This window comes from Lissotriton vulgaris, chromosome 1_1 (genome assembly GCF_964263255.1).
Source record: "Lissotriton vulgaris chromosome 1_1, aLisVul1.2, whole genome shotgun sequence".
In the NCBI taxonomy this organism is placed as follows: Eukaryota; Metazoa; Chordata; class Amphibia; order Caudata; family Salamandridae; genus Lissotriton; species Lissotriton vulgaris.
In genome coordinates, this window is record NC_141685.1 from 1,701,173,583 (window position 1) to 1,701,199,124 (window position 25,542).

Below are 25,542 nucleotides of genomic sequence, written 5' to 3' on the forward strand. Positions count from 1 at the left end.
GTTATGTCATCGGCAGGTTGAGGGATTTATGTGGGGATCGTAGGGGTGGGGGGAATGGATGTTCAGTGAATTTATGTACAGTGAAGTTTTAGTTTGTAAAGCAATAGCCTAGGTTGGACATTGTGATATGCACCTGTTTTCAATAAAGCTGCATTTTTCACACACAAATATGGGTCCCTGTGTTGGCTTGCTGTGGGCAGACAATGGGCGTGTAAGCCAGCTGGACGGCTGTATGTGAGGTGAGTGCACAGGCTGTGGAATTTGAGGACAGGGTCACGCTTCATATGATGCTTGCAAGAGAAGAGGAGATGCGAGGTCTGTGGGTTTGCAGAGGTTCACCTGAGCTGTAGAGGGGTGGAAATGCAAGGGGGCGTGCTCTCAGGTTGGAAAGAGGTGACAGCTTCCTACTCACATTGCGACAGGATACCCAAGGGCACAAAAGAATGCAGCCTTGTAGGGTGAGCATGAGACTCCATTGCCTTAATCACTGCAGCCAATCAGAGAGGCACCCACACTTTCATATGCTTGTGATCTGCCATGCTTGTTGTTTGCTTCCCATGCTTATATGTGGCACCCCATTCATTTGGGCAAGTCAGCGGCTCCACCACTTGTTATACACCTGACTAGAGGTGGTCAAGCAATACTCCCCCTACATGTGGAACTCCGTGGAATTTCACGCAGTTTGGTGCTAACTCCACAGAATTCCGTGGAGTGAAACTCCACCCAGGCTCAATTTGAACCTGTTTGGGTTGGTGAAGAAGTTCTCTTCAGTAAATAATGATTCCACTCCCAATTGTTGTAATGCACCAGAGGTTTATTCACAATGGAGCTGCCAACATAACAGCCTCACAGTACCTCTAACAGTTTACAACTGTCACTCTTTAAATCCCAACGTTCCCTTGGGCTCTCTTAGCAGTCCAAGGAAACCTCAAGCAGTATTTCATAGAACAACGCTGAACATACACATGCAGTACTACATTACTTTTAACCCTTACATAAATAACATAAAAGTACTAATAATCCTAAAGAAAATTATACAAAAAGAAAAATATAAAACACTAGAGATATAAAACACTAGAGCATGACCCCACTAATTTCATTGGGAAACATCACTTACAACGCATTCATTACAACGCACTACCATTACAACGCAACCATTACAATGCAAACAATTACAACGCATTGCGCTGGGGGCGCTCTAGGATGGGGAATATATTTAATTTACTATCCAACACCTTCCCTACTATCCACGGGGACTGGAGTTGGAATAGTAAATTAAATAATTCACTATCCAGAGCTTAAAAGCACTATGCGTTGTAGTGGTATGCGATGTAAAAACCGCGTTGTAACAGCAGGCGTTGTAATAGCCTGCGTTGTAACGTCACCAATCCATTTCATTACAGAAACCCATGTATGCATCTATAAATAATGAGCGAATTACTAAGGCAACCAGGGAAACGTGTGATCGCAGATTTATCCCCTCATGGCAGAATGACCTAAATCTACTAGGTAACCTTCCCACACGATTACCCCTACGTACATTACCATCATGTGAAGTAGAGGAACAGGGACTACCCCTTTCCCTTTGCTCCACCAGTGAAGTAAAGGATCTGGGATTGGGCAAAGTAGAAGAACTGGGACTGGGACTACCACTATCTACTTTCTCCACCACTCCCTTTCTCTCTGACCCCCTATCATTCTGCTCAGAACCACACTTCACTACTCTTCCGACATTCCACCAATTTCTTCCATTAACTCTAGCAGCATTTCCACAGACCTTATCAACCATCACAGGCCCACTGCATTTCTCTCCTCTTTTTTAAACATGGACTCCTTTCCTGACACATCCTCTGTTTTAACCTTAAACTCTCTCACCTTTCAAAAGGAGAAACCAATGTTAAACTTTGCGGGATAGATCAATAGAACTAAATCATTGAACTAACTGCATTCATCACAACAAACCTGTTTGCGACTGCCCACTGGACACACTGTACCACAACCCGGTTCATACACTCCACCTTTCTATTTCTTTGGAGTTTGTACAGTGAAGTTCTCAGATGTTTTAAATCTCCAGACTTCAAGAAACTCCTCACTTCCTTGTTTTCAAATTGGACACTGTTGTCTGACAACAGAAACTGCGGCAAAAGTTCCAGCAGGCAAATAGAGTTCAAAAACTCAATAACCATTTTAGCGTAAGGCTCTGCTACAAATTTTACTTAAGGCCACTTTGAATATAAATCTACTAAGACCAAAGCATAGCGACACTGGCTTGGAAGGACATAAAATGAATCAAGCAGATCGATACCAACCTTTTCCCACACGAGATGGGCACTCTTTCGGTTGCAAAGGTGGCTTCCTCACAATAAACATTTTCCCCGAAGTGGAACAAATGGCACACCCACTGATGAATTTGTCAACCTCTCTGTCCATGGATGGCCATCAAAGGTTTGTCTTAGCCTTTGCTTTGTAAACGTGTTTCCTAGGTATCCATCATGTACCAACCTGATAAGCTGGTACCTCAAAACTGAAAGGGGTACCAATTTGTCCACCCTGAGTAATAATCCGTCTTCAACTGACAAATCATTTGTCAAATTCGAAAATGGTTAGCAAGCTACCTTCACAGATCTCTCCTATGCCACCCTTTAGTGACATGCTCAATTGATTGTTTATTAATCTCATCAATTCCAACTTCCGTCCTCCCTTCTGCCTCAGATATGGCACACATTTCCTCCAAATCAATAGCTGCAATCACACAACTTTCTACGCCCTCTACATCCTCCATACTCTCCTTACTGTTAGATGAGCTTCTAGATAAGCACAATATACAACTGTGTGTTTATGTTTCTGGCACTAGTATCTTCCATTGGAGTATTTCACAGTACGTGCGCTCTGGCTGCAACACGCTGACACAGTGAGCATATCACTGCAGTAAACACCTCTGGACTCCACTGTTTGCACCAAGCTGTTACAAATGAGTGTACCATTGCAGCAAACACGCCTGGAATGAGTACAACACACTGACACAAGTCTGCGTATCGCTGGTTTAAGCTCCTGACATTAAATGTACGCAAACATAACTATATATACACAGTGTTACAAAAGTGTGGCTGTCTCTCCGGCACTAGTTTCTCTTCTAGTGCAGTCTTGTACAGTGCTTATCCTCTGGCTGCAACGCGTTGGTGCAGTGTTGCATAGTACGTATGGTTCAGCTGCAAAACAGCATATCACTGGGGAAAAAACACCTAAAATTACTGCATTAGACAATGCTTGTACCACTGGGCTACGCACCCTTAAAACTGCGTTAGACAATGCTTGTATTACCAGCAGATTTGTGCAGCGCATGTTTTACTGGTTGCACTACACTATTTTAATTGAGCGTGTCATCGCAGCAACACGCCCGGCTGAGTGTGCGTATTCCTGTTAGCGAACATGCTCTGCTCACTACTGTGCATGTCACTGGTTACTGCGCTCAATACCATCAGCTGTACAGTTTAAGCGGGCAAATTAATCAGCGCCAAGACACCCTAGGGTATATGCTGCGCTTTATAAATGCCAATAAATAATTTGATGGGCACTTCTGACATAAGACTTTTCCGAAGTCTTCCAACACCAGTATAACTCAAACTTGAGGCTTTCCAATAAAAGATGGCCACCTTAACACCACATAAGCAGCACGTCACTGCATTGGAAATGGTGACTGCTGACAATGGCACAGATGGAGTCCCTTCCCCTGCATAGAATGCAAGGCCTATACCTTCAGCTGGACCCTTTTAGAATGCACAGGCCTGCAGGTGTGCGATGCTCGGATGTGCTGAAAAACTGCTATAACCCTCTCAGCTGCCCCATTATTGGCAACCCTTTACTGCCACATGCTATGTAGGAGTATGTAATAAACGTAAAGTCTTATCTTCCATCCTCGTCGCCAACAATAATGTAGAAGTTATCCCTGTGCCCAGATGGATCAGCAGCCCCCATCCCCTCTCAGCACCTCGAGACACTCATGGGTGAGTAGCTGCGTCTATAAACCCCCTGATTGATTGACTGGTTATCTTCAGCAAATAAGAATTCCGCTCCCAATTGTTGTTATCCACCAGAAGTTTATTCTCGAGAGAGCTGCCAACATAACAGCATCACAATACCTCCTATTTTTATTATTACAAATCTTGTAAAGTGCGCGGCTACCCCCAACGTGAGTGTACCAATGCTGGCTGTGGAGACAATGAAAGAGGTGGGGTAAGTATGTTTGAATCTGCAAGGTGCTAAGGAAGATTAAAGAGCCATGTCTTCAAGGATTTCCGGAAGCTAGACTCCGAGTTGGCCTTTCTGATGTGTTCGGGTAAGGAGTTCCACAGGGTTGTGATTCTGACAAGGAAGGACCGCCCTCCCATTCTAGCTTAGGCAAAACGAGGGGTGAGGAGGAGTTCAAGATGATTGGATCTTAGATTCCTTCTTTGCTGGGATTTATGGATTCTTTTTTCGTAGATAGTGGGGCCAACTCTGTTTATTGCCCTGTAAGAAAGAGTGAGTGCTTTGAATTCTGTTAGTTTTTTGTTGGGCAGCCAATGTAGGCTACGCACATGGGGGGAGATGTGATGCCTTAGCGGGACATTTCTAATAAGCCTTGCGGTCGCATTCTGTATTGTTTGCAGTTTCCTGAACAGGTAGGCCGGATGGCCCAGATATAGACTGTTAGCATAGTCAAGTTGTGATGTTATAAGTGCGTGGACAATCTCCGTAACGCCTTCAATTTCCAGAAGCTGAAGAGGACACATGTCCTATCTGGGCTTTTCATGAGAGGGTGTTGTCAAATTTAAAACCCAGATTCCTGGCCGAGGACACATGAAGTTGAGGAGGATTGAGCTGTGAAGGCCACCATAGTTCAGATCGGTTAGGGTAAGGCTGATTAATAAACAGTACCTCCGTTTTATCAGCATTCAGCCATAGACAGTTCTTAGTCATCAGGCTGATATATCTGTCAGACACCGCTTGAAGTTTGTGAATGAGGCATCTGAATGGTCTTTGAAGGAGAACACCAGCTGGGTGTCATCAGCGTATGAGATGGCACTTACCCCATGTTGCTCTATGAGTGGGGCTAGGGGGGCAAGATAAATGTTAAAAAGGGTTGGACTGAGGGCCAAGCCCACGGTACTCGACAAATCACGAGCGGGGTGATGAGACGTGAGGATGTAGACTTATTCTCTGGAATCGCCCCTCAAGAAAGCAACTGAACCAGGCCAAGACAGTCCCATTTACTCCCAGCTGCCTGAGCCTGTCAAGGAGGATCTTATGAGACACCGTTTCAAACGCTGCTGACAGGTCAAGCAGCACCAGCATTGCATGGCTACCCTTATCCAAGGTTTCCCGGATTGTTTCAGCTACCTCCTACAGAGCTGTCTCAGAGCTGTAACCAGCTCTAAATCCGGACGGTGAGTCCTGTTGCAGTTTATTAGATTCTAGGAAATTGGATGGCTGTTTCTGCACTTCTTTCTCAAGGACCTTGGCTGGTGCTGGCAAAAGGGAGATGGGTCTGAAATGTTTTAGTACAGCTGGATCTGCATCCTCTTTCTTGAGGATAGGTTGGATAAGTGCAGTTTTCCAGGTGGACAGACAGATGCCTGATTTTAGGGAAGCGTTCTATAGCAAATTTAGTGAAGGGTTAATCATAGGGGCAAATAGTTAAAAAAAACTAGCAGGACAGGGATCCATAGGGGATCCAGATTTAATTTTTTCCAACTGCCTAAGAGAGGTGTCAGGGTTAAAAGGGCTGAATTCCGACCAGGTCTTTGTGGGGGGAGGAAAGTGTTTTAGGGGTATCTGTATCTGTGAATGAGGCATAGATGTCTTGAATTCTTTCTTGAAAAAAGATCGAGAGATTCTCACAGAGAGTTTAGGAACTGGGTTATAGTGCTATTCATCGTCCCTGGTTTCAGGAAGCCTTAGACAATTTAAAAAACTTCTTTAGTAGAATTGTTTGATAGTTTGATTTGGTTGGCAATATGATCCTTTATGGAGGTGCATTTTAGCCTATGAAATTGTTTTACTGCCTTCCTGTAGGTGTTTTTCATCTCAGTGCTGTAGATTTTGCGTCATATCCTCTCAAGCTTTTTGCAACAGCTTTTTTCTATTTGCAGTTCTGGCGTGAACCAATTTCATAACTTTCATGGGGGCTATTTTGTCTATGGCTGAGGTTACCCATTGATTGAAAGTTGCTGCATCACTGTTAGGTTCTCCGGTAAGTAGTAAGGGGGTGTTAAGAAATGCCGGGCCCATGGTTTCGGGGTGATTTTCCTCCAGTTTCTTTGGACTTCGTGCTTAATCCACCTGTGGTCATGGTTTGCGGTGGAGGTTAGGTTAAATGGAGTCAGACTGTGATCTGACCATGCAAGGGGAATGGGGTTCTCTGCCATTAAGGTTGAGATATTTGTAAAGATAAGAACCAGTATGTGTCCTGCCACATGTGTGGGCATAGAGACCACTTGGTTGAGATTTAATTCTTTGAGTGTGTCATCTAGTTTGGAGGCTAAAGCACATTGCGTGTTGCCCATATAGACATTGAAATCACCCAAAACTAAAAAGTTTGCATATTTCAAAGAGACGTCGGTGATCAAGTCACATATATTTCATAGCTTAGTGGGTTTGGATCCCGGAGGTCTATAGACCAGCATTCCTGCAATGGAGAGAGTGGGGGAAAATGTAACATTAAAGGACATTGTTTCCAACAGGTCCATGTATTCAATCCTTCTGTGCATTATCTCTCATTCCTTTTTTATGATTATAGCTAGTCCACAATCTAGTCTGTTGCCAACTCAATTTTCTGTGACGATTTTATAGCTCTCAGGGATGGCCAGACTGATATCCGGGGTGGTGCTTTCTTTTAGCCATGTTTCTGTGAGGAATATAATGTCCCAGGCTCTTACTTCTAATAGTAACCAGATATCATCGGCGTGCTTGGGGAGAGACCTGCAGTTTATCAAGCAGGCTTTAATATTGTCTTTTGACCCTCTACTGGCGGCCTTTGAGTCTGAAGGTGTGACCTTATCAAATGGCTTACACCTCTTACCTAGGTATTCTTTGAATTCAAAGGTACAATCCTTGCAATGGGGCCTCTGGCCAAGAACCTCTAGATCTAGTGTGCAGGGATTTATGCGTATTGGATTAGGACAGCCTTTGGACTTAAGCTTACGGATTTGGTCCCTGGTCAGTATCATTCTTGAAGCTGGCTGCAAACAGGCAGCATGGTCGGTGTTGGACGCGGGCCGGACGCGGATGGGTGCAGACGGGCATGTCTTTGGCACTTCTTCGGAGCACCAGCGGCGCACCCGCTGCGCGAGTCTGCTGGCCCATGGACTGATAAGGGGGATCTTAGGAGTTACTCTGCCCCTTCTCCGTCCCAAATGGAGTCAGCTGTGTGTCAGGGGTGGTATGGCCCCTCCCTCCACTCAAAGGGCTCTCACCGCGGTGGACCAGGGCAGAGGACAATGTCCCAGAAGGAGTATGTGCAAATGCGCAAAGACAAGCCGGGTAGGTTTCGTTTAGAAACAGTTAAGATTCTAAAATTCTAAAATGTATGTGCAGCGTTCAGTGCGAGCGGCAACAAGTTACTGACCGCCTCTTCTCGCTCTGCTGTGCGTCTGCTGGCAAGTGGACTGAAAAGTGGGAGCTTAGGAGTTTCTCCACCCCTTCTCCGTCCCGAATAGAGTCAGCTGTGTGTCAGGGGTGGTTTGGCCCCACCCTCCACTCAAACGGCTCCCGCCGCTGTGGACCAGGGCAGAGGACAAAGTCCCAGAAGGAGTATGTGCAAATCCGCAAATACAAGCCGGGTAGGGTTCAGTTAAAAACATTTAAAATTCTAAAATGTACGCGCAGCGTTCAGCACGAGCGGCAACAAGTTACTGACCGCCTCTTCTCGCTCCACTGCGCGTCTGCTGGCCCGTGGTCTGGTAAGGGATAGCTCAGGAGTTACTCCACCCATTCTCCATTCTGAACGGAGTCAGCTGTGTGTCAGGGGTGGTTTGGCCCCGCCCTCCACTCAAACAGCTCCCGCCTTGGTGGACCAGGGCAGAGGACAAAGTCACTGAAGGAGTATGTGCAAATGCGCAAAGACAAGCCGAGTAGGTTTAGTTTAAAAACAGTTAAGATTCTAAAATTAAAAAATGTACGCGCAGCGTTCAGCGCGAGCGGCAACAAGTTACTGACTGCCTCTTCTCGCTCTGCTGCATGTCTCTTACAGGTTACAACTGCCACCTGTTAAATCCCAACGTTCCCTCGGGCTCCCTCGTCCTTCTAAGGAACCCTCAAGCAGTATTCCACAGAACATCAACAAGCAGTACTACAGCTGGCTTCCTTTCAAACATAATTTCCGGGATGCTCTTTGGACACAGCCATTTTGTAAGGCTATGATCTTATAGGAAGTATCACGAGGGCAGACTTCAAGCAGGATTACTCAAAACATGGACACGATTGTTTACTGCACCTGAATTTCATTACCCTCCTTGAAGCAGCAATCAGAGACAGACAAAAAGAATGGATGGCCTAGAACTTCCTCACATTTAACAAAAAACAACATTTCCGCCCCTCTCCCTTACCATTCACCAAATGGCAGTCAGTGACTACTAATTAGTAGCCCCACGCTAACAAAGCCTTCATGGAATTTCTAAAGGTAGCCCTTTCTCCATCCTCATCACTTCAGTGTTGGGTTTTCGAATCAAAGGAATGAAGATAATACATTTTCAATGTTTGGGTAAGCTATACTCACTTTACATGCTAAGAATGGGAGCATGTAAAATTGATCCTACTGGCTTCAATACTCAGGCTCACACATGCACACAGATTACTATCAATATACACGTATCACACACTCACAGGGCACTCAATATGCACTTTAGATTTTTGTTGCATATTCTGGGTCCCCTTAGAGGGGACAGAACATTCTGGTCCCACCATAAATCACAAACACAGTAGTCTGCCACTATTGCTGCATGTGATAAACCCAGTACAAGGACAGTAGGTTACTGTCATGCTTTTGACCCTTCAGTTCACAGCACAGGTTTTGAATCTCACATTGTGATGGACTGGCCTAGTCCTCTGCACAGCACTAGATTAGTATGACACCAGGGCAAAAATAAAAGACAGCATACCCGTTTCACATTTAATTGGGCACCTGATTATTATGCAAGACATTCCTGTCCCAACAATATTTCAATTTATTTAAAACAATTTATAAGAGCGATGATTAATATAGGATGTGAAGGACACCACAACTCCACTTCTGCAGTGAGTTTCTTTTTGCGGCTGACAACTCCCATCATTTTCCAGGCCACTTACAGCCAGAGAGCTCCAGACACACCATTCCACAAGAAGGAGCAGGGGCTCCGGGGTGTGTCAATGTAATTGCAGTATTCTTTCTTCTACTGACTATGCTATGATGTTCCTCATTGTGAAGGTAACATAGGGTATTCCTGGTAATATGTTTAGCCATGGTATAATCTATGTAGTAGAATGTCCTGCCTCTCTGTTCCTTATGATGAAAAAGTTCAGAGAACCATTTAGATGTTTCTCAATGTATTCGGAACATTTTTGTCTCTCTCCATCTATCAAGATCCAAAACATCAATGATTATTGGAGCTTTCTAAACGTAGGTCCTCTACCAAATTGACATGGAAAATTTTCCCCCCTGAAAGTTCAAATTCCATTGCAAGGTTACTGTTACATGGATCTTCCTTTGATGGCATGTTGAAACTCTATGAATCAGCTAGTGGATCAGTTAACCCGTAGGTCTAAGTCAATTGACCAATCGCTCAATCTGAAGGCCTTATTTAGACTTTGACAGAAGGACCCCCAAACACTAGGGCAGTAGAGATCTGCCTCCGGCAAACCTGCGCAATCTTTCCTCCCAAGTTACCCACTGTGACACCATGAGTTTTTGCCAAAACCACTTCTACTGATATGGTGGGAGCACGTTCGGAAAACTGAATGCTGGCTGGCCTTTCTATCAAGTAGTTGGGATGGTCATTTGTTTTAGGTTTTGCAAGCACTCAAGCCTGAGGTTTCCTTGCTGTGCAAGGACATTTTTATTTATTATAAAATGCATAAGCTCCTGCTGAAACACACATGACAAGGGGCATTAGCTCAGGTTACAATGCAGACACGGAGCAGAGAAACAACCGAGTTTCATCAATGGAAGATGACCATAGTATCAGTAAGAACTCAATTTCCAAGAACTGTTGAAAAGTGACATTTTTGAAAAGTACTGTTGCTCTGACTGCTGTATCTGTGTTCTGTAAATACCTGGAACTGTTTCAGGCAGCATTTGATGCTTATTACAAATTCAAAGAACGTATTAAACCTGCAGAGGTGCACTATGTTATGTAAGGAAGCAATTTGGGTGGTACTGCTTACCACTAAGAGCATGATTACGAGTTTGGTGGACAGGGTTACTCCATCACAAATGTGGTGGATCTCCCCTCTGCCAAATTGCAATTCTATTTAATCCTATGGAACTTGTAATACTGCGGAGGCGATATCCGTCACGGTTGTGATGGAGTATCAGATCCGCCCAACTTGTAATCAGCCCCTTAGTATGGTCTGGGTACAATATGTTCGGTTTCCATCCTGTTTGCACATTGCTACGAGGTGGGAACAATAAAATGCTAATGGTGAGCTTTACTTTGCAGTTTTTAAGTACAAGCTACAATCATCTTCCACAAGAGTGTCTAGTGGTGAAGCTCCAGGTAGCTCCTCTAAACACTGAGAGGAGTTATTCCACATGTATTTTTGAGATACTAATGTTTACTTGTGTATAACTTTCAGGAATTCCAAACTGTCCTACTGAGGCACAGAGTTGATTATACAGAGATATTGCAAAGTTACTGAAGACATCTATTTATCTTGTAGCAATCCACTAAAACCTGCAGACCTTCTTGCCACTTGAAATAACGATAGCAGAGTGTGGAGTCCTCTGGTCTGTTTTCTCTCTTAGCCCATTCCCCTTTCACTGCATCTACAACTGGCCCTCTTAACTTAGACTATGTGCTGTTGGAGATGTCCAGCAACAGAAAAAAACAGTGCTACCATTTAATCTTGTGTGCACAAGGTTAGTACAACCTGAGATTCAAATCTCAAAACAGTCAAATAAAATCTCAACATCGTCTTACCTTGACCAAAATATCTCTTGCTTCTTTGTTGAGCCAACGTGGATAAAATGGGTCATCCATCCGAATGGATTGGAACAGTCCCTCTTCGTCTTGGCCATGGAATGGAGACTGTCCAATGAGCATTTCATAGACCAGCACTCCAAAGGACCACCAGTCGACAGAGGCATTATATTTCTGCCCTAAGAGAATCTGTAAGAGGAAGAAGATTTAATTATGTAAAAGCAATCAATCAATATATTCCACCCCCACACACAGTGTAGACACAAGCTATCCAGTTTGCCCAACACACAATCAATTTCTAACCAGGATCTATTCTTCATATCTCTATATTAACATCTATTGCCCCATTTAAATGTATTATTTGTAATTGTTCTACTTTTATAACCAAGTCTCCTGTTTTTAAATTTTTTCTTAAAACTTTTACCTGTGGATATGTGCTTCCAATGTATTTTAGTAATGGTTTTAATTAACCTAATACAATAAAGTTTACTTACGTATTTGTTCTCTATGAAAATATTTTGCACACATTTCAGCATTCAATAACATTGCAGATCGGGAATTGGAAACTGTTGCTTTATGGCTGTCCACCTACTTTGTAAGGCTTCTGCAGTCTTTTTTGTTTTCTTTGGACACAATATTTTTACTTTTGGTGTGTGTTTGGCTCTGCTTTCTGTGTAGCTGGTTGAACAAGACTTGGCAATATATGTTCTTTTTAAAAAAAAAAAGCGATCCTCCTGCCTTTCAGCATGGGCATCATTTAGGGGAAGCCAAGGGTCGCAGTTGCCACCCCTAGCCTGCCACTTTCGAAACGTCTTGCAATATCAGGGTCAGACTCTAACCTCGTTTTCTGCTCATTTTTGTTACGCTAATAATGTAATAAAAAGTGGAATAAAAGTGGAGTACCAAGATCTGGACCTTCACTGGCACCTTATATAAAAAAAATGGTTTTAATGTATGTTGTGTGCATGCATGTGGGTGAGAATGAGTTTGGGCGATAGAGAATGTATATGTGTGAGCATGTATGTTTGTATATGGGATTGTGGTTGTGTGTGTTTGTTAAAATGAGTAAGTATAATTGAGTCAGAGTAAGAGTGAGTGAGAGAGTGCAAATGAGTGATTCAGAGTGAGTGAACAGGAGCGGGTGAAAATAAATTATTGCATGTCAGTGCTATTGATAGGATGAGTGTGAATATGTGAATGTAGGTGAGCATGCATTGTTATGACTGTAGGTCCACTGTTGGACCTGGCATGCTTCTTGACTTATAGAGTACCAATGACAAAATGTTGGCATTGGAATACTGGAGACAATACTTGCATAAGGGATACCCTGGGATACCCTGGGCAAAATGCTACTGTTGGCACTCTGTAGGTAAATTGTGGCATGGAGCATCCATGAAAAAATGCCAGCGCTGGCATCCTGGAGGAAGTTCTTGGCATAGGTGGCACCTGACAAATTGCTTCTGATTGCACAATGGAGGAAATTCTTGGCATATGGGAAGATAGCTGTGGCAAGGTCATGAGACCATCCATGACAAAATGTGATCATTGACATATGAGGCATAACCTTTGATATAAGGAACCTCCCTAGTGCAAGAGAAACAGTATTAGAAAAAATCTGCCACTGGCATATTGTAGGTAACATTTGGACAAAGAGGGTCACCATGGCAAAATACTGGTCCTAGCAATGGAGGTAATGTTTTACATAAGGGGGCACCTGGAGAATATTTTAAAAACATAAATGGGTGAACTCATGAGGACTGTCACATTTCAGTAGCTTGGCCCAGCATGATAGGACTTGAATATTTAGTGAGTGTTTTTAGAGCCTATGGCTTTTTAGTTAATTTATGTGAAAATTGTGCATAGAAATGCACTAGTAAAGCACATTTTTTCAAATATTTCTCAGGGAAGAGAAACGACCACCATTTGTTCTCCCCTGGAAGAATCTATAATATCAATTATGCAATTATGTAAATTCAGCAATGTTAATTATTGTGATGTCATCCGCATTAATATTATGTGACATCAATTTTTGGGACGATGCAGGGTCAAAGGTCATATGATGTTCCTTCCTGTTACATCATTAAGGTCAAAGGGTATATGATGTCACTTCCGCTATGCCCGGCATTTTGGTAAATCTACATCCATGCACTGCAGTGCAGTTTGTGTAACATGGGACTGACTTGCCATACTTTAAAACGCCAGTCAGCAGACAATGAAAGCTGTAAACCATTCTTAAACAGAAGAGGAAATGTAACCTAGTCACAATGTATCAAGTATGACATAGAGGACTGGAATACATTGTGTTCTACAGAGAGAAAAGGTGATATAATCACACTTCTGTGTAGCAAGGACGGTATGACAATTGAGAGCATAACTGTGGCATTTGACCTGCATACGGAATGTTAGCACCAGGTTCTGGGATTCAGAACATTACCAAAGAGGCAACAGACTACCCTCTCACTTATGCAAAGAAAAGTTATGGTCGTATTATAAATCATAACCTGCCACCACAGCTGTACTTGATAATCCAGGTCATGGACAGTAGTTCGCACCTGACTTGGTACATTGAGAAAATAAACCAAGTAGTACAAAGTATCAAGGTTGAACTTAGAATAGATGAAATGGCCAGTAAGAGCAAACAAATGTTACAGGCCAAGCAAGGTAACTGGTTTAACATAGACTGCTTAAACAAGAAAAGAGAACTAAGGAGAGAACAACGCAGCTTGAGCAAAGAATTTGATAAAACAAGGGCAGAAAACCTAGCTAAATTAAAGAAAGAATATACTACACTTCTCTACAGCACAAAAAGAATCCATAAGGAAATCTGCTGGGGGAAATTGTTGGAGGCAATCGAATCAAAGAATATTCAACTGTTCTGGAAGCTAGTAAAAGCAGCAACAGAGCTTCCTGTCGCCTCCATGAATCGCATAGTAGAAGAGGGGGCCTGGGAGGAGTATCTGAAGAAATTGTATTCCCCGGGGAGAGAAATTGAAGAGGAAGTATTAGGGGATTGGAGTGGTCTGGTAGATGATCTAAAGCCAGACTATTCATTAGAAAATGTCCTAATTACGATAAAAACCCTAAACTTAACAAGAGCCGCGGGCCCAGATAATTTGCCAGCTCTAATAATAAAGTCACTGATATTGTGGTGGGCTGAATTTTTCTCCCTAATGTTCTTAGTAATCCTTGATACAGGGATGATCCCGATTAATTGGAAGGGTGCAATAATTAGGCCCATCCATAAAAAGGGGGACATCTACGCACCCAAGAATTATAGACTAATTAACCTTCTTGATATTGGTGAAAAGATATTTTCTAAAATTATATTAGGTAGGTTAAAGACTTGGGTAGAAGAGGGATCAATTATCCCAGCTGAACATGGCGGATTTAAAGAAGGCCATTCTACAATAGATCATTGCTTTGCCCTATGGTCCCTAGCCTGGAAATTGATAGAGCAAAATGGGAAGTTACATTGTTGTTGCTTTGTCGATTTTCGGGCAGCATTTGATTCTGTGGACCGTAATATACTCTGGGAAGACATGATAAGATATAAAATCCCGGATGGCCTATTGATGATCTTAAAAGAGTTGCATAGTGGGAATTGGGCCCAGATAATCAGAGATACTCAGGGCTCACTAACTCATAAGATAACTGTCGGGAATGGCCTAAAACAGGGGTGCGTTTTGGCACCCCTGTTATTTTCAATCTATTTGGCAGATCTCCCAACGACTTTAGAAGTCGAAAGAAGTGCAAGCTCAAGAATGAGCGGTTGCAAAGTGTCTTGTCTACTATACGCAGATAATTTAGTGATTGTGGATCAAACAGAAGTAGGACTCCAAAGGAAACTAAATGTTTTCAAACATTACTGCGATAAGAAATTATTGGCCGTAAATATGGTGAAAACTAAGATTTTATGCTTTGGGAAGAGTAGAAAGAACTTTACTTGGTAGCTAGGTCACGACAAACTAGAGGCAGTTAAAGACTATAAATACTTAGGCCTCTGGTTCGATAGTGCGCTAAAATGGTCCACCCACCTGGAGGCACAAAAAGCAAAAGCCTTGTCGTCAATATGTGGGCTAAAAAAGTTTAATAAAGAATATGGCGACATGACACATAGACGGGAAACTACAGTTACAACGCAACTGTTACAACGGACTACTTTTACAACGCAACTACTACAACGCAGGATCATTTACAACGCATGCCTTTACAACGCATGACATTACATAGCAGATTACAATGTAAGTATAGGTAAGTTTATCTTTTTTAAAACATTTATTTAATTTGGGTTATGGGGTACAGGGGTATTTTTAGGGTTCAGGGCTAGGTTTGGGTTATGGGGTACAGGGGTATTTTTAGGGTTCAGGGCTAGGTTTGGGTTATGGGGTACAGGGGTATTTTTAGGGTTCAGGGCTAGGTTTGGGTTATGGGGTACAGTGGTATTTTTAGGGTTCAGGGCTAGGTTTGGGTTATGGGGTACAGGGGTATTTTTAGGGTTCAGGGCTAGGTTTGGGTTTTAGGGTACAGGGGTATTTTTAGGGTTTAGGGCTAGGTTTGGGTTTTGGGGTAGGTTTGGGTTATGGGGTACAGGGGTATTTTTAGGGTTCAGGGCTAGGTTTGGGTTATGGGGTACAGGGGTATTTTTAGGGTTCAGGGCTAGGTTTGGGTTAAGGGGTACAGGGGTATTTTTAGGGTTCAGGGCTAGGTTTGGGTTATGGGGTACAGGGGTATTTTTAGGGTTCAGGGCTAGGTTTGGGTTATGGGGTACAGGGGTATTTTTAGGGTTCAGGGCTAGGTTTGGGTTATGGGGTACAGTGGTATTTTTAGGGTTCAGGGCTAGGTTTGGGTTATGGGGTACAGGGGTATTTTTAGGGTTCAGGGCTAGGTTTGGGTTATGGGGTACAGGGGTATTTTTAGGGTTCAGGGCTAGGTTTGGGTTATGGGGTACAGGGGTATTTTTAGGGTTCAGGGCTAGGTTTGGGTTAAGGGGTACAGGGGTATTTTTAGGGTTCAGGGCTAGGTTTGGTTTATGGGGTACAGGAGTATTTTTAGGGTTCAGGGCTAGGTTTGGGTTATGGGGTACAGGGGTATTTTTAGGGTCCAGGGCTAGGTTTGGGTTATGGGGTACAGGGGTATTTTTAGGGTTCAGGGCTAGGTTTGGGTTTTAGGGTACAGGGGTATTTTTAGGGTTTAGGGCTAGGTTTGGGTTTTGGGGTACAGGGGTATTTTTAGGGTTCAGGGCTAGGTTTGGGTTTTGGGGTACAGGGGTATTTTTAGGGTTTAGGGCTAGGTTTGGGTTTTGTGGTACAGGGGTAGTTTCAAAGTTTCAAAGTTTATTATGTTTTGGCTCTCTGCGAGGGCCACATAAAAGTACATACAACAAATTCAAAAACAAATACAAATAGAGTCATAATGTTCCATATACATATGTTATTCAAATCCATGAATCGTCCATTAACGGAGCTACAACAAAAAGCTGGCACAAATCAATCCAATGACGTATTAATAAATAGCTAAAAATCCTTTAAAAAAATTAAAAATGTAGAAGCAGAACATTTCATTTGGAGGCCAATATAAGGATTGTACAAAGATATTTACATTAGATATACCTAAACGTAGGCAAATTGGTTTTAGCCATTTAAGGCGCAAAGTGCGGAGTGCAGGGCAAATCAGCAGAACATGCATGCGATCCTGTGTACTCAAATTACAAAAATTACACATTTTAGATGATCCATACCATTTGGATAGGAGTACATTTAAAGGTAATAGATCATAGCGAAGAAGGAACCATAGTCTTCTAATGCCATGGGGTATATTCCATAGAACATAGGGTTGGGCTTTCTTGGCAACATATGAGTTAAGGAGAAGATCACAACCCCCTTTTCCTTGTATTACATTTTTATCTGTTAGAAAGCATAGTTCCCACGATGCCTGTTTTAACAGGATTTTTAGTTGAGATTGAGAATGCAGGAACAAAACACTTTCATCTAACTTCAGAAGAGTCACAGCTCTTCTAAAATTCTTTACAAGTTGTGAAAACTCTTTAAAGTTGCCCAATAATTCACTTTTGAGTAGGGCTCTCATCGTCCCCGGTTCTGCTCTGGCTAGAGAGACCACCACCCATCGTACCAAGGCACATAATCCCTGCACCCAACTGCTCCTTAGCCCAAACTCGAGTCTGCAAGCAGCCAAAGAGCAATTAGTATTTAGGGAGGACAAAGATCTTAAAAGTTTCCCTTCAATTTTATGGCAGAAATCCCAGAGTTTTAGCTCTACAAGTTCGATACCATAGAGAAGGGTAGCGGGGATCTTAGCCCTATATACCTCAAGCATACAGGCAAAATGTCTTTTACCGGTCGCTGAGTATAGTGAATTTAAGCCTTTACCATGAGCGAGGGCTTTTCGAGAGCAATGTTCAATATGGGGCCTCTCGCTCAAATTAGCCGCAATGATTTTTCCCAAAAAGGTATAAGATTTGACTACCTCCAGCTTTTGGCCGCCAATATTCCACCCAAAATTTTCCGAGCGCCACTTCTTTTTCCCCCCTATGCACATGATTTTACTTTTAGATATGTTAATCTTCATAGAGTGGGAAACAGCAAAAGCATGGAGTGCTTGCAACCTATTTGCCAGACCTTTAGGTGTTAAATCTAAAATAAGAATATCGTCGGCGTACATCAGACAGGAGATAGAGGCCCCCCCTATCACTGGAGCGATACCCTCGCAGACAGACACAGCTGCAGGTAAATCCTGCGTATATAGGGAGAACAAGAGAGGCGGCAAAAGACAGCCCTGTTTTAGGCCGTTAAGAGAGGGAATGCGATCGGAGAGGCCCCTTTCACCCCCTGCAGCACCCTACACCAGGTTTCCGTATGTAATGTGCGAACAAGATCTAATAAGTACGGGGGTACTCCAAGGGATGTTAGTTTTCTCCACAGCATTCTACGATCCACTTTATCGAACGCTGTGGAGAAATCAATGAAGGCTGCATAGACAAACCCCCCTCTTACTTGCGTATACTTGTCCGATATCACGTGAAGGGTGGCTAAATTATCTAGGGTGCCATGCTCCCTCCGAAATCCCGTTTGTTCGAGTGGCAAAATATTGTTCTCATCAACCCAGTCGGAAAGTAAATTTAAAAGACATTTCGCAAAAACCTTACCGACTGAGTCGGGGAGAGCAATCAGACGATAGTTACTAGGGATATCCCTTGCTCCCTTCTTAAAGATGGGGACCAAGATACTACCCCTCCAAGATGCTGGTACCTTTTTCGAATCAAAACAGGATTTAAACAGTGGATAAAGAATTTTACTCCAAAGGAGGGGCTCCTGCGTTAGGACCGTCATGGGGAGTTCGTCAGGGCCCATTGCGCCAGACGAGCGCATATTCTTTATGGCCGCTACTATTGTTTCCTCCGATGGATACTTAATTTCTCCTTCAGATGTTAAATCAGGGGGACTAATATCCACTATAGTACCATTCCCTCCATAAAGCTCCCAAATGTAGGCAGACCAAACATCTTCGGCAATAGGAATTGGACAAGGGGTTAATCTATTGCCACATCCTTTCCCGATTATGGACCAAAATTCACGGATCTTACCATGCGCTACTGCTTCCCTTAGGTTAATCCAAACTAAGTCTTCCTTCTCCTTTTTTAGTTTCGCTTTTAGTCTAACTCTCTTTCTTTTTAACCTCGATATTTCTTTTTCCCGTTCCCCAGATCTACTTAAAAATTGGGCTCGGACTAGTTTATTTCTTTCTTTGTTCAGCGTGCACAAGGCACTGGGCATGAATACCCGCTTCGGGGGACAGCTAGCCTTTTTTACATCCAGGATAATGTTCCGCATAAAGTTTTCAAAACTAACAATTTCCGAACCATACCAAGCATTCAGATCTAATATAGTTTTACATAAGATAATATGCACCCCAGAAATTGCAGATGGGTTCCAAAAACATCTACCAGAGGATGCGTGGAAAGTTGTATCTTTACTATTAATAGACCATGATGCCGTACTAGGAGGTTTTAAAGAAATAGTCAGGAGGATTATATTATGGTCACTCAATGTCGTGGGAACTATCATAAGGTCCAGGATGCGCGGGAACATGTCATGGTCCGAGATCGCATAATCAATAATAGAGGGCCTACAATGGGATTTATGAGTGAATTTCGCAGGTACGTCGGAGGGGAATCTCCCATTTAAGATAAGCCCCTCAACTGCCGATAATTCTTCTAGTAGAATCTTCCCTCTTTTACTAGTTACTATTTTATCGGGAAAGAGGGGTTATGGTATAAAATGCGCCTCTTCTTTGGCTTCATACTGGAGTTAGATATTTTGCAGTTTACATCACCCACTAGTATGACTTCTGGAGAAGGTGATGTGTTTTTAATCTGGCCAATATATTGGAAAACCTGCTTCAATACACCATTAAAACACTCTTCTGGAGGAATATAAACATTGATAATTACAACAAACGACTTCTTTGGGAGTGTGGGAAGATTTGCTATGGTTATGGCTTGGAAAAGGTTACATGGGTCAGTATAATGAGAGAATTTCCAGTGCGATTTATTCGATAACAGGCACGCGATTCCCCCTTTAGCATGCCCTTTCTTGGATGAGACAGCCGGGACTTCCAGCACAAAGTAGTCGTTTCTAACATCAATATTATTGATACACCAAGTTTCTTGAATACAAATCACGTTTGCTCCCAACGTGAATAGGAACTCGAATTTCTCTGGACTACTGTGTATCCCGGCTGCATTCCAAGAGATGTTTTCAGTTGGTTGTTAAAGGTGCTGAAACAATTTGGGATTATCTGTGGATTTAGATGATAGGGCGTTATGCACCCAATTCCACCGATTAGAATCCTGTATTTGAGAGGAATTCTGAATCAGTGGAGGTGGTTTTACCTGGGAAACCAGGCGTTTCCCTTTTGCAACCCAAATCTTTAGATCTTTAAGTGGTGAAACAACCCCAGTTTGTCTATCATCCTTTTGGGATATCCTATGAGAAACATCTTTATACCCAAAATTCAATATAGGTAAGACATCAATACCTGTACATTGGAAAATCTCTGCCTGTTGCAGAATCAAATTTGCAATTATTTTAGAATAAAATTTGACCCTTATACGCGAAACACTATTTCCCCCTAACAAAGAGACTAGCTCAATATCACTTGATTGAATAAGATGGAGACTATCCATCTCACTAAAGCGTTTGAGTAACCATGCTCTATTTAATGGTAAGTCAACATCAAATAGCGAAAGAAAATCCAACACACAAGTGTCCACATAAGATGTAACCTCTTTTTGCTCTGAAATGGGGAATGGCGGCTCCCCTGCCCCAGCTGTGAAAGTAAAAGAAGAGGCCAGTGGGTTGAGTAACTCAAGTTTAACTGGGTTTGCACTCCTTGTGTCCAATCCTGGGGAAGATTTTAAGCCCAAACCGTCCTTTTGTGTTAGATCTTCCCTAATCGTGGGTAGAGAATTTCCAGGAGTCTCTGGGGCACGATAGGGAAGACTGGATTCCAAAACCACCATGCGGTCATTGGGATTGGTTCAGTGGCTTTGTCTTCCTTATCACTTAGGAGTAAAGAGTTTTGGAAAATGATCCGCCTCTGTCTTTTTTTCTTATGTTTGCGCACCGGTTTCCTTTTATTTCCTTTATACTTTTTGTGTTTTCCATTTTTATCCTTTACTTCTAGGTTGTCCTCAGAATGTGCTTTTTTATTTTCCGAGCAGAAAATAGGAAATAGTTCTTGTGGTACTTGGGAGTCAGGGCTAGGCATAATTTCTTCCACTAAATCACAGAAGGAAGCAGGTTGCACACCGTTTCTTCGAAAACAATTCTCGTCACAAAAATTTTATCCAGCTATTATTTTGATTGTTGGCGTGCTCACTGATTCGTGCCAAGCCCACACGGCACGTGTAATACCTAAACACAAAGAGTGGCAGGGTTTCATTCATACCCCACCGCAGTGGCAACAGCCTCTTTTTTATAAATGCCAATGCTACCATTAAATTCTAGTAATCCTTTTTTCTCACGTCTTGCTTGTTCATTATTCATTTGCGCTGCGCAATCTTTTTGTCTCATTTATCCTTTTGCTTGGACTCTTTATCATGCAAGGTGATGCCAATTTTCAAATTTTCTCATGTGAGGGCGGGCCATCCGAACCTCTCAACCCAAAACACGTACAGATGCATGGTTTCATGTAAGCAGTTTATTTATCCAATGCATTTCGGACCCTTTCTGGGTCCTTCGTCAGGGAACATACTGTGAATGATAATAACACAAGTATTAACAACCCACATTTCAAAACCACGAACTTTTCAAAAAAACTTTGTTCTGTACAACATTATCACAATCGATCTTGTATAACATCCTTCGTGCTCCACTGTTTCACATGCCCTTTCTCTATGCAACCCGTCTACCTGACTGTGCTCTTTAGAATTAGTAGAACTATGTTGAAAAGAGAACGGTTATGATTCATTTGAGACTCGTAGTGAGAGGGAAGAAGTTCAGGTGTGACTGATTTCTTTCAAATAATTCTAAAGAGCACAGTCAGGTAGACGGGTTGCATAGAGAAAGGGCATGTGAAACAGTGGAGCACGAAGGATGTTATACAAGATCGATTGTGATAATGTTGTACAGAACAAAGTTTTTTTGAAAAGTTCGTGGTTTTGAAATGTGGGTTGTTAATACTTGTGTTATTATCATTCACAGTATGTTCCCTGACGAAGGACCCAGAAAGGGTCCGAAATGCATTGGATAAATAAACTGCTTACATGAAACCATGCATCTGTACGTGTTTTGGGTTGAGAGGTTCGGATGGCCCGCCCTCACATGAGAAAATTTGAAAATTGGCATCACCTTGCATGATAAAGAGTCCAAGCAAAAGGATAAATGAGACAAAAAGATTGCGCAGCGCAAATGAATAATGAACAAGCAAGACGTGAGAAAAAAGGATTACTAGAATTTAATGGTAGCATTGGCATTTATAAAAAAGAGGCTGTTGCCACTGCGGTGGGGTATGAATGAAACCCTGCCACTCTTTGTGTTTAGATAATTTCTTCCACTACCTCCAGATCCACATTCATGATACAATTGGGTGCAGCTGTTACAGACAAACCCTTGACGATGTTATCGTGTACTGGTAGTAGTACTGGTTCAGGGACCTTTATCTTGGAGTTTTCTGTGCACACCTTAGTTTCCCCCTTGTTCAGATTAGTAGCATGCGTGAAGAGGGGGGCATTCCTCATTTCAGGTGCTTTTTGTATTAGGGTTTCCAAGATTTGTGTAACAGAGTCCAAGATACAGTCTGAGCTGCCTACAAATTTCCCCAGTAGAAATAGTATAGAGGCTAACAGATGTTCCAATGCAATCAGGGATTCCGATAGAGGTTTATCTCCTGCCCCGACTGTAGGACAACTGCCGGAGAGATTGAGAATTGGACTCCTGGAAGTACTTAATAAGTCAGACATATCTTGCCTATTCATTGAGGGGGTACTGCTATATAGTAGAAGCCCGGATGGAGTCGCCCCCCCAAGAGGTTTATTAGTTTCAGGAGCAACCGGGCTAACAGCCTTCACATAACGGCCACAGAGTTCGAGGTCAATGGAAAGCGGTGGTGAGGCTTGACCATCCATGCTTTTCAAGGGTGACTCTAAAAGGGGACCAGGATTATTTGCTTGAATGTCATTGATAGAAAGTGCAAGAGAATTAATAACCCCACCCTCCTCAGAATGCACAAGGCAGGGAGTGTCAATGATTTTCACTTGAGATGGCTCAGACATCACAGGAAGAGTGTTGGTATCTACAACTTGAGTATAGTTCTCCTGGATGTCAGGGGCTATAATATCCTTTCCAGCAGCCATTAGGGGTTTATCCACCGGTTTTTCCCATAATTCAAAGAGCTGACATTGACCCTTTAACAGCTGGTTATTCACGGATTTATTTCGCAAGGGATTTGATTTTGTTTTGGCACAAGTTCTTCCTCCCACCATTCTCCCAGAGCGAAGTTTTTTAGTCATCTTCTACAACAAGCTTCCCACACTGCGTCGTTTGTGAAATAGTAATATTCCAGTATAGGGACAGATAAAAGTTATATAAACACCATAAAAAGTTATAGGATTGAATGATAGAGGCCAGCTTTCAGGTACCGTAAAAATGGGAAGGCTCAATCCCTCTCAGCTCGAGTGTTTACTTCATCTGGACCAAGTAGAATAACACATAAAATAAAATGTAGATAGCAGGGCCCAGCCCAGCCTACCTCGGCCACTGAGGGCCACAGAGGGCCCGCCCTTTGCCCGGGCTTCGCCCGGCATCCCGCGAGACGGGGGTGTCTCCGTATTTCTGCGCCTCCTGGCGCGAAACTGACGCGGCCGGTGCCGCTAGGGCTGCTGGGCAACGTAGTTTACTTGCCCCTGCACCGCGCTCCACTCGCCTCTGCAGGTGAAGGTTCAGAGAGCGGGAGGCGGGCGGGCAAAGACGCTGTGCCGATAATCCTCTGCTGCAGCGTTTTACACAGCGTTTATTCAGCAACAATCCAGGCAAAGTGACACCCACAGGGGTATTTTAAGGGTTCAGTTTTTAAAAAACTACTTTAAATAGATTAAATTCATTAAATTAAATTAATTACATTAAATTAATTAAATATTTATTAATTACAATTTTTATTAAAAAAGATATACTTACCTATACTTACGTTGTAATGGCATGCGTTGTAATAGCATCTGCTATGTAATGACATGCGTTGTAAAGGCATGCATTGTAAAGGATCCTGCGTTGTAAAAATCGCGTTGTAATGGTATGCGATGTAAAAGTATGCGTTTTAACGTCATACATCCCACATAGACCAATGCTAAAGGCTAAAGGCATTTGAAGCAATGATCCCCTCGCAAGTACTGTATGGGGCAGAGGTACTATACAAACAATCTACCATACATCATAACATTCGGTGTTAGTAGCGCTACTAACACCGATTTGCTTTACAAAGTGTACCTCTGTGTCAGTTTGATAACAGTTATATACAAGATAAAAATGTTATGATGTATGGTAGATTGTTTGTCCATGCATAAAGCAAAAGGTGTTATATACTACTCACACAAGGATTTGTAATGTTAGTAGTATTGTGGTTGCCATACTAAAATCTTGATCTAAATAAATAAGAATCAAGTTATATCCCATGTTTGGTCAATTAATGTTCACGTTGTGTGACTGTCTATGAATAGTAAATAACTGAAAAATAATTCCCTTAGGATGACGGAAGGCAGGGCAGGCCTGTGTGTACTGCAGGCAGGTGATTTAAAATATGACTTTAGCAATAAAGAGGATTTTAAATTGCAATTCATTTGAGTGTAAAAAGCATCTCTCTGTCCCCCAATCTTAAGTCCGCACTTTTCTAACTTAATACGGTAACCTGGTGCTACTGTATGGGAGGGATAGGCCTTACAGCAGTGAAACACGACTTTAAGAGTATTTCACTGTGAGGATGTGTAAAACCATATATGTCGTACTTTTTAAATAGTATGCGCTCTGTCCTAATGGTGGTTAGGGCCTATTTTGCCAGGTTAAAATGGTAGTTTGAAACTGCAGTACAGGCTGCAGTAACAGGCACGAGACATGTTTTATAGTGCTACTTTAAAGGATGGCACAATGAGTGCTACTGCCCATTAGTAGCATTTAATTTACAGGCTTGGGGTACACGTAGTACCATGTGCTAGGGTTGTATATTTAAATTAAATGTGCCAAAAGGTGTAGGTCAATTACACCATCTTTTAGGGAGCGAGCACAAGCACTTAGACACTGGTTAGCAGGGGTAAAGTGTACAGAGTTCTAATGCCATCAAAAACAGGTTCCGCAACAGAAGACAAAAATCTGTGGCGATTCTGCAAAAAGGGTCACGTCCAACAAATTGATTGTACCTCATTGGGTAAACTATGAGTCTACTATTTGTGTACTATTGTGTACCAACTTTCCTTTCATAGGAAATTGGGCAGTCTAAATAAGTTATATTCTGTATTTATTACATTTCAAATTCCACACTTGAAACAAAAATGTGTCAATGTGCTGCTTAAGCTCAGCTAGGCAAGCGGAATGTTGGACATACATTGAAATATTTAAGTCATTGAGATGTATCTTGTTACCTGGTGGATCATGCTATGCTGGGGGTCAGCAATGTTGAAGAAGGGTAGAGCTTGATTATTAGGTGTTTCCAGAAGAGATGTATGAGGGTGAGGTCTTGGTAGCAAGAAAAGGATTGTTCCACAGATTGGGATTTCTAGGCAGAAAAACAGCTGTCACCTCGTCCAGTGATTTGGTTCATGAGGTGTTCATAGGGTCGTCAGATAGTATCTGAGCATTTAATTTCAGAGGTAAGCAAGTGCTATGCT

General features: G+C 42.6%; 1 protein-coding gene across 2 annotated transcripts in view; it reads right to left on the bottom strand.

Annotated features, from left to right (window-relative positions):
- The window catches only part of PRKCQ (protein kinase C theta), a 450,307-nt gene that overhangs the window by 93,126 nt on the left and 331,639 nt on the right, over positions 1-25,542 (bottom strand). For both annotated transcript variants that reach the window (XM_086918954.1, XM_086918955.1), the window contains one exon: positions 11,154-11,342. In XM_086918954.1, the coding sequence (XP_086775080.1) occupies positions 11,154-11,342 (189 nt within the window). The remainder of the gene's footprint in view (positions 1-11,153; positions 11,343-25,542) is intronic.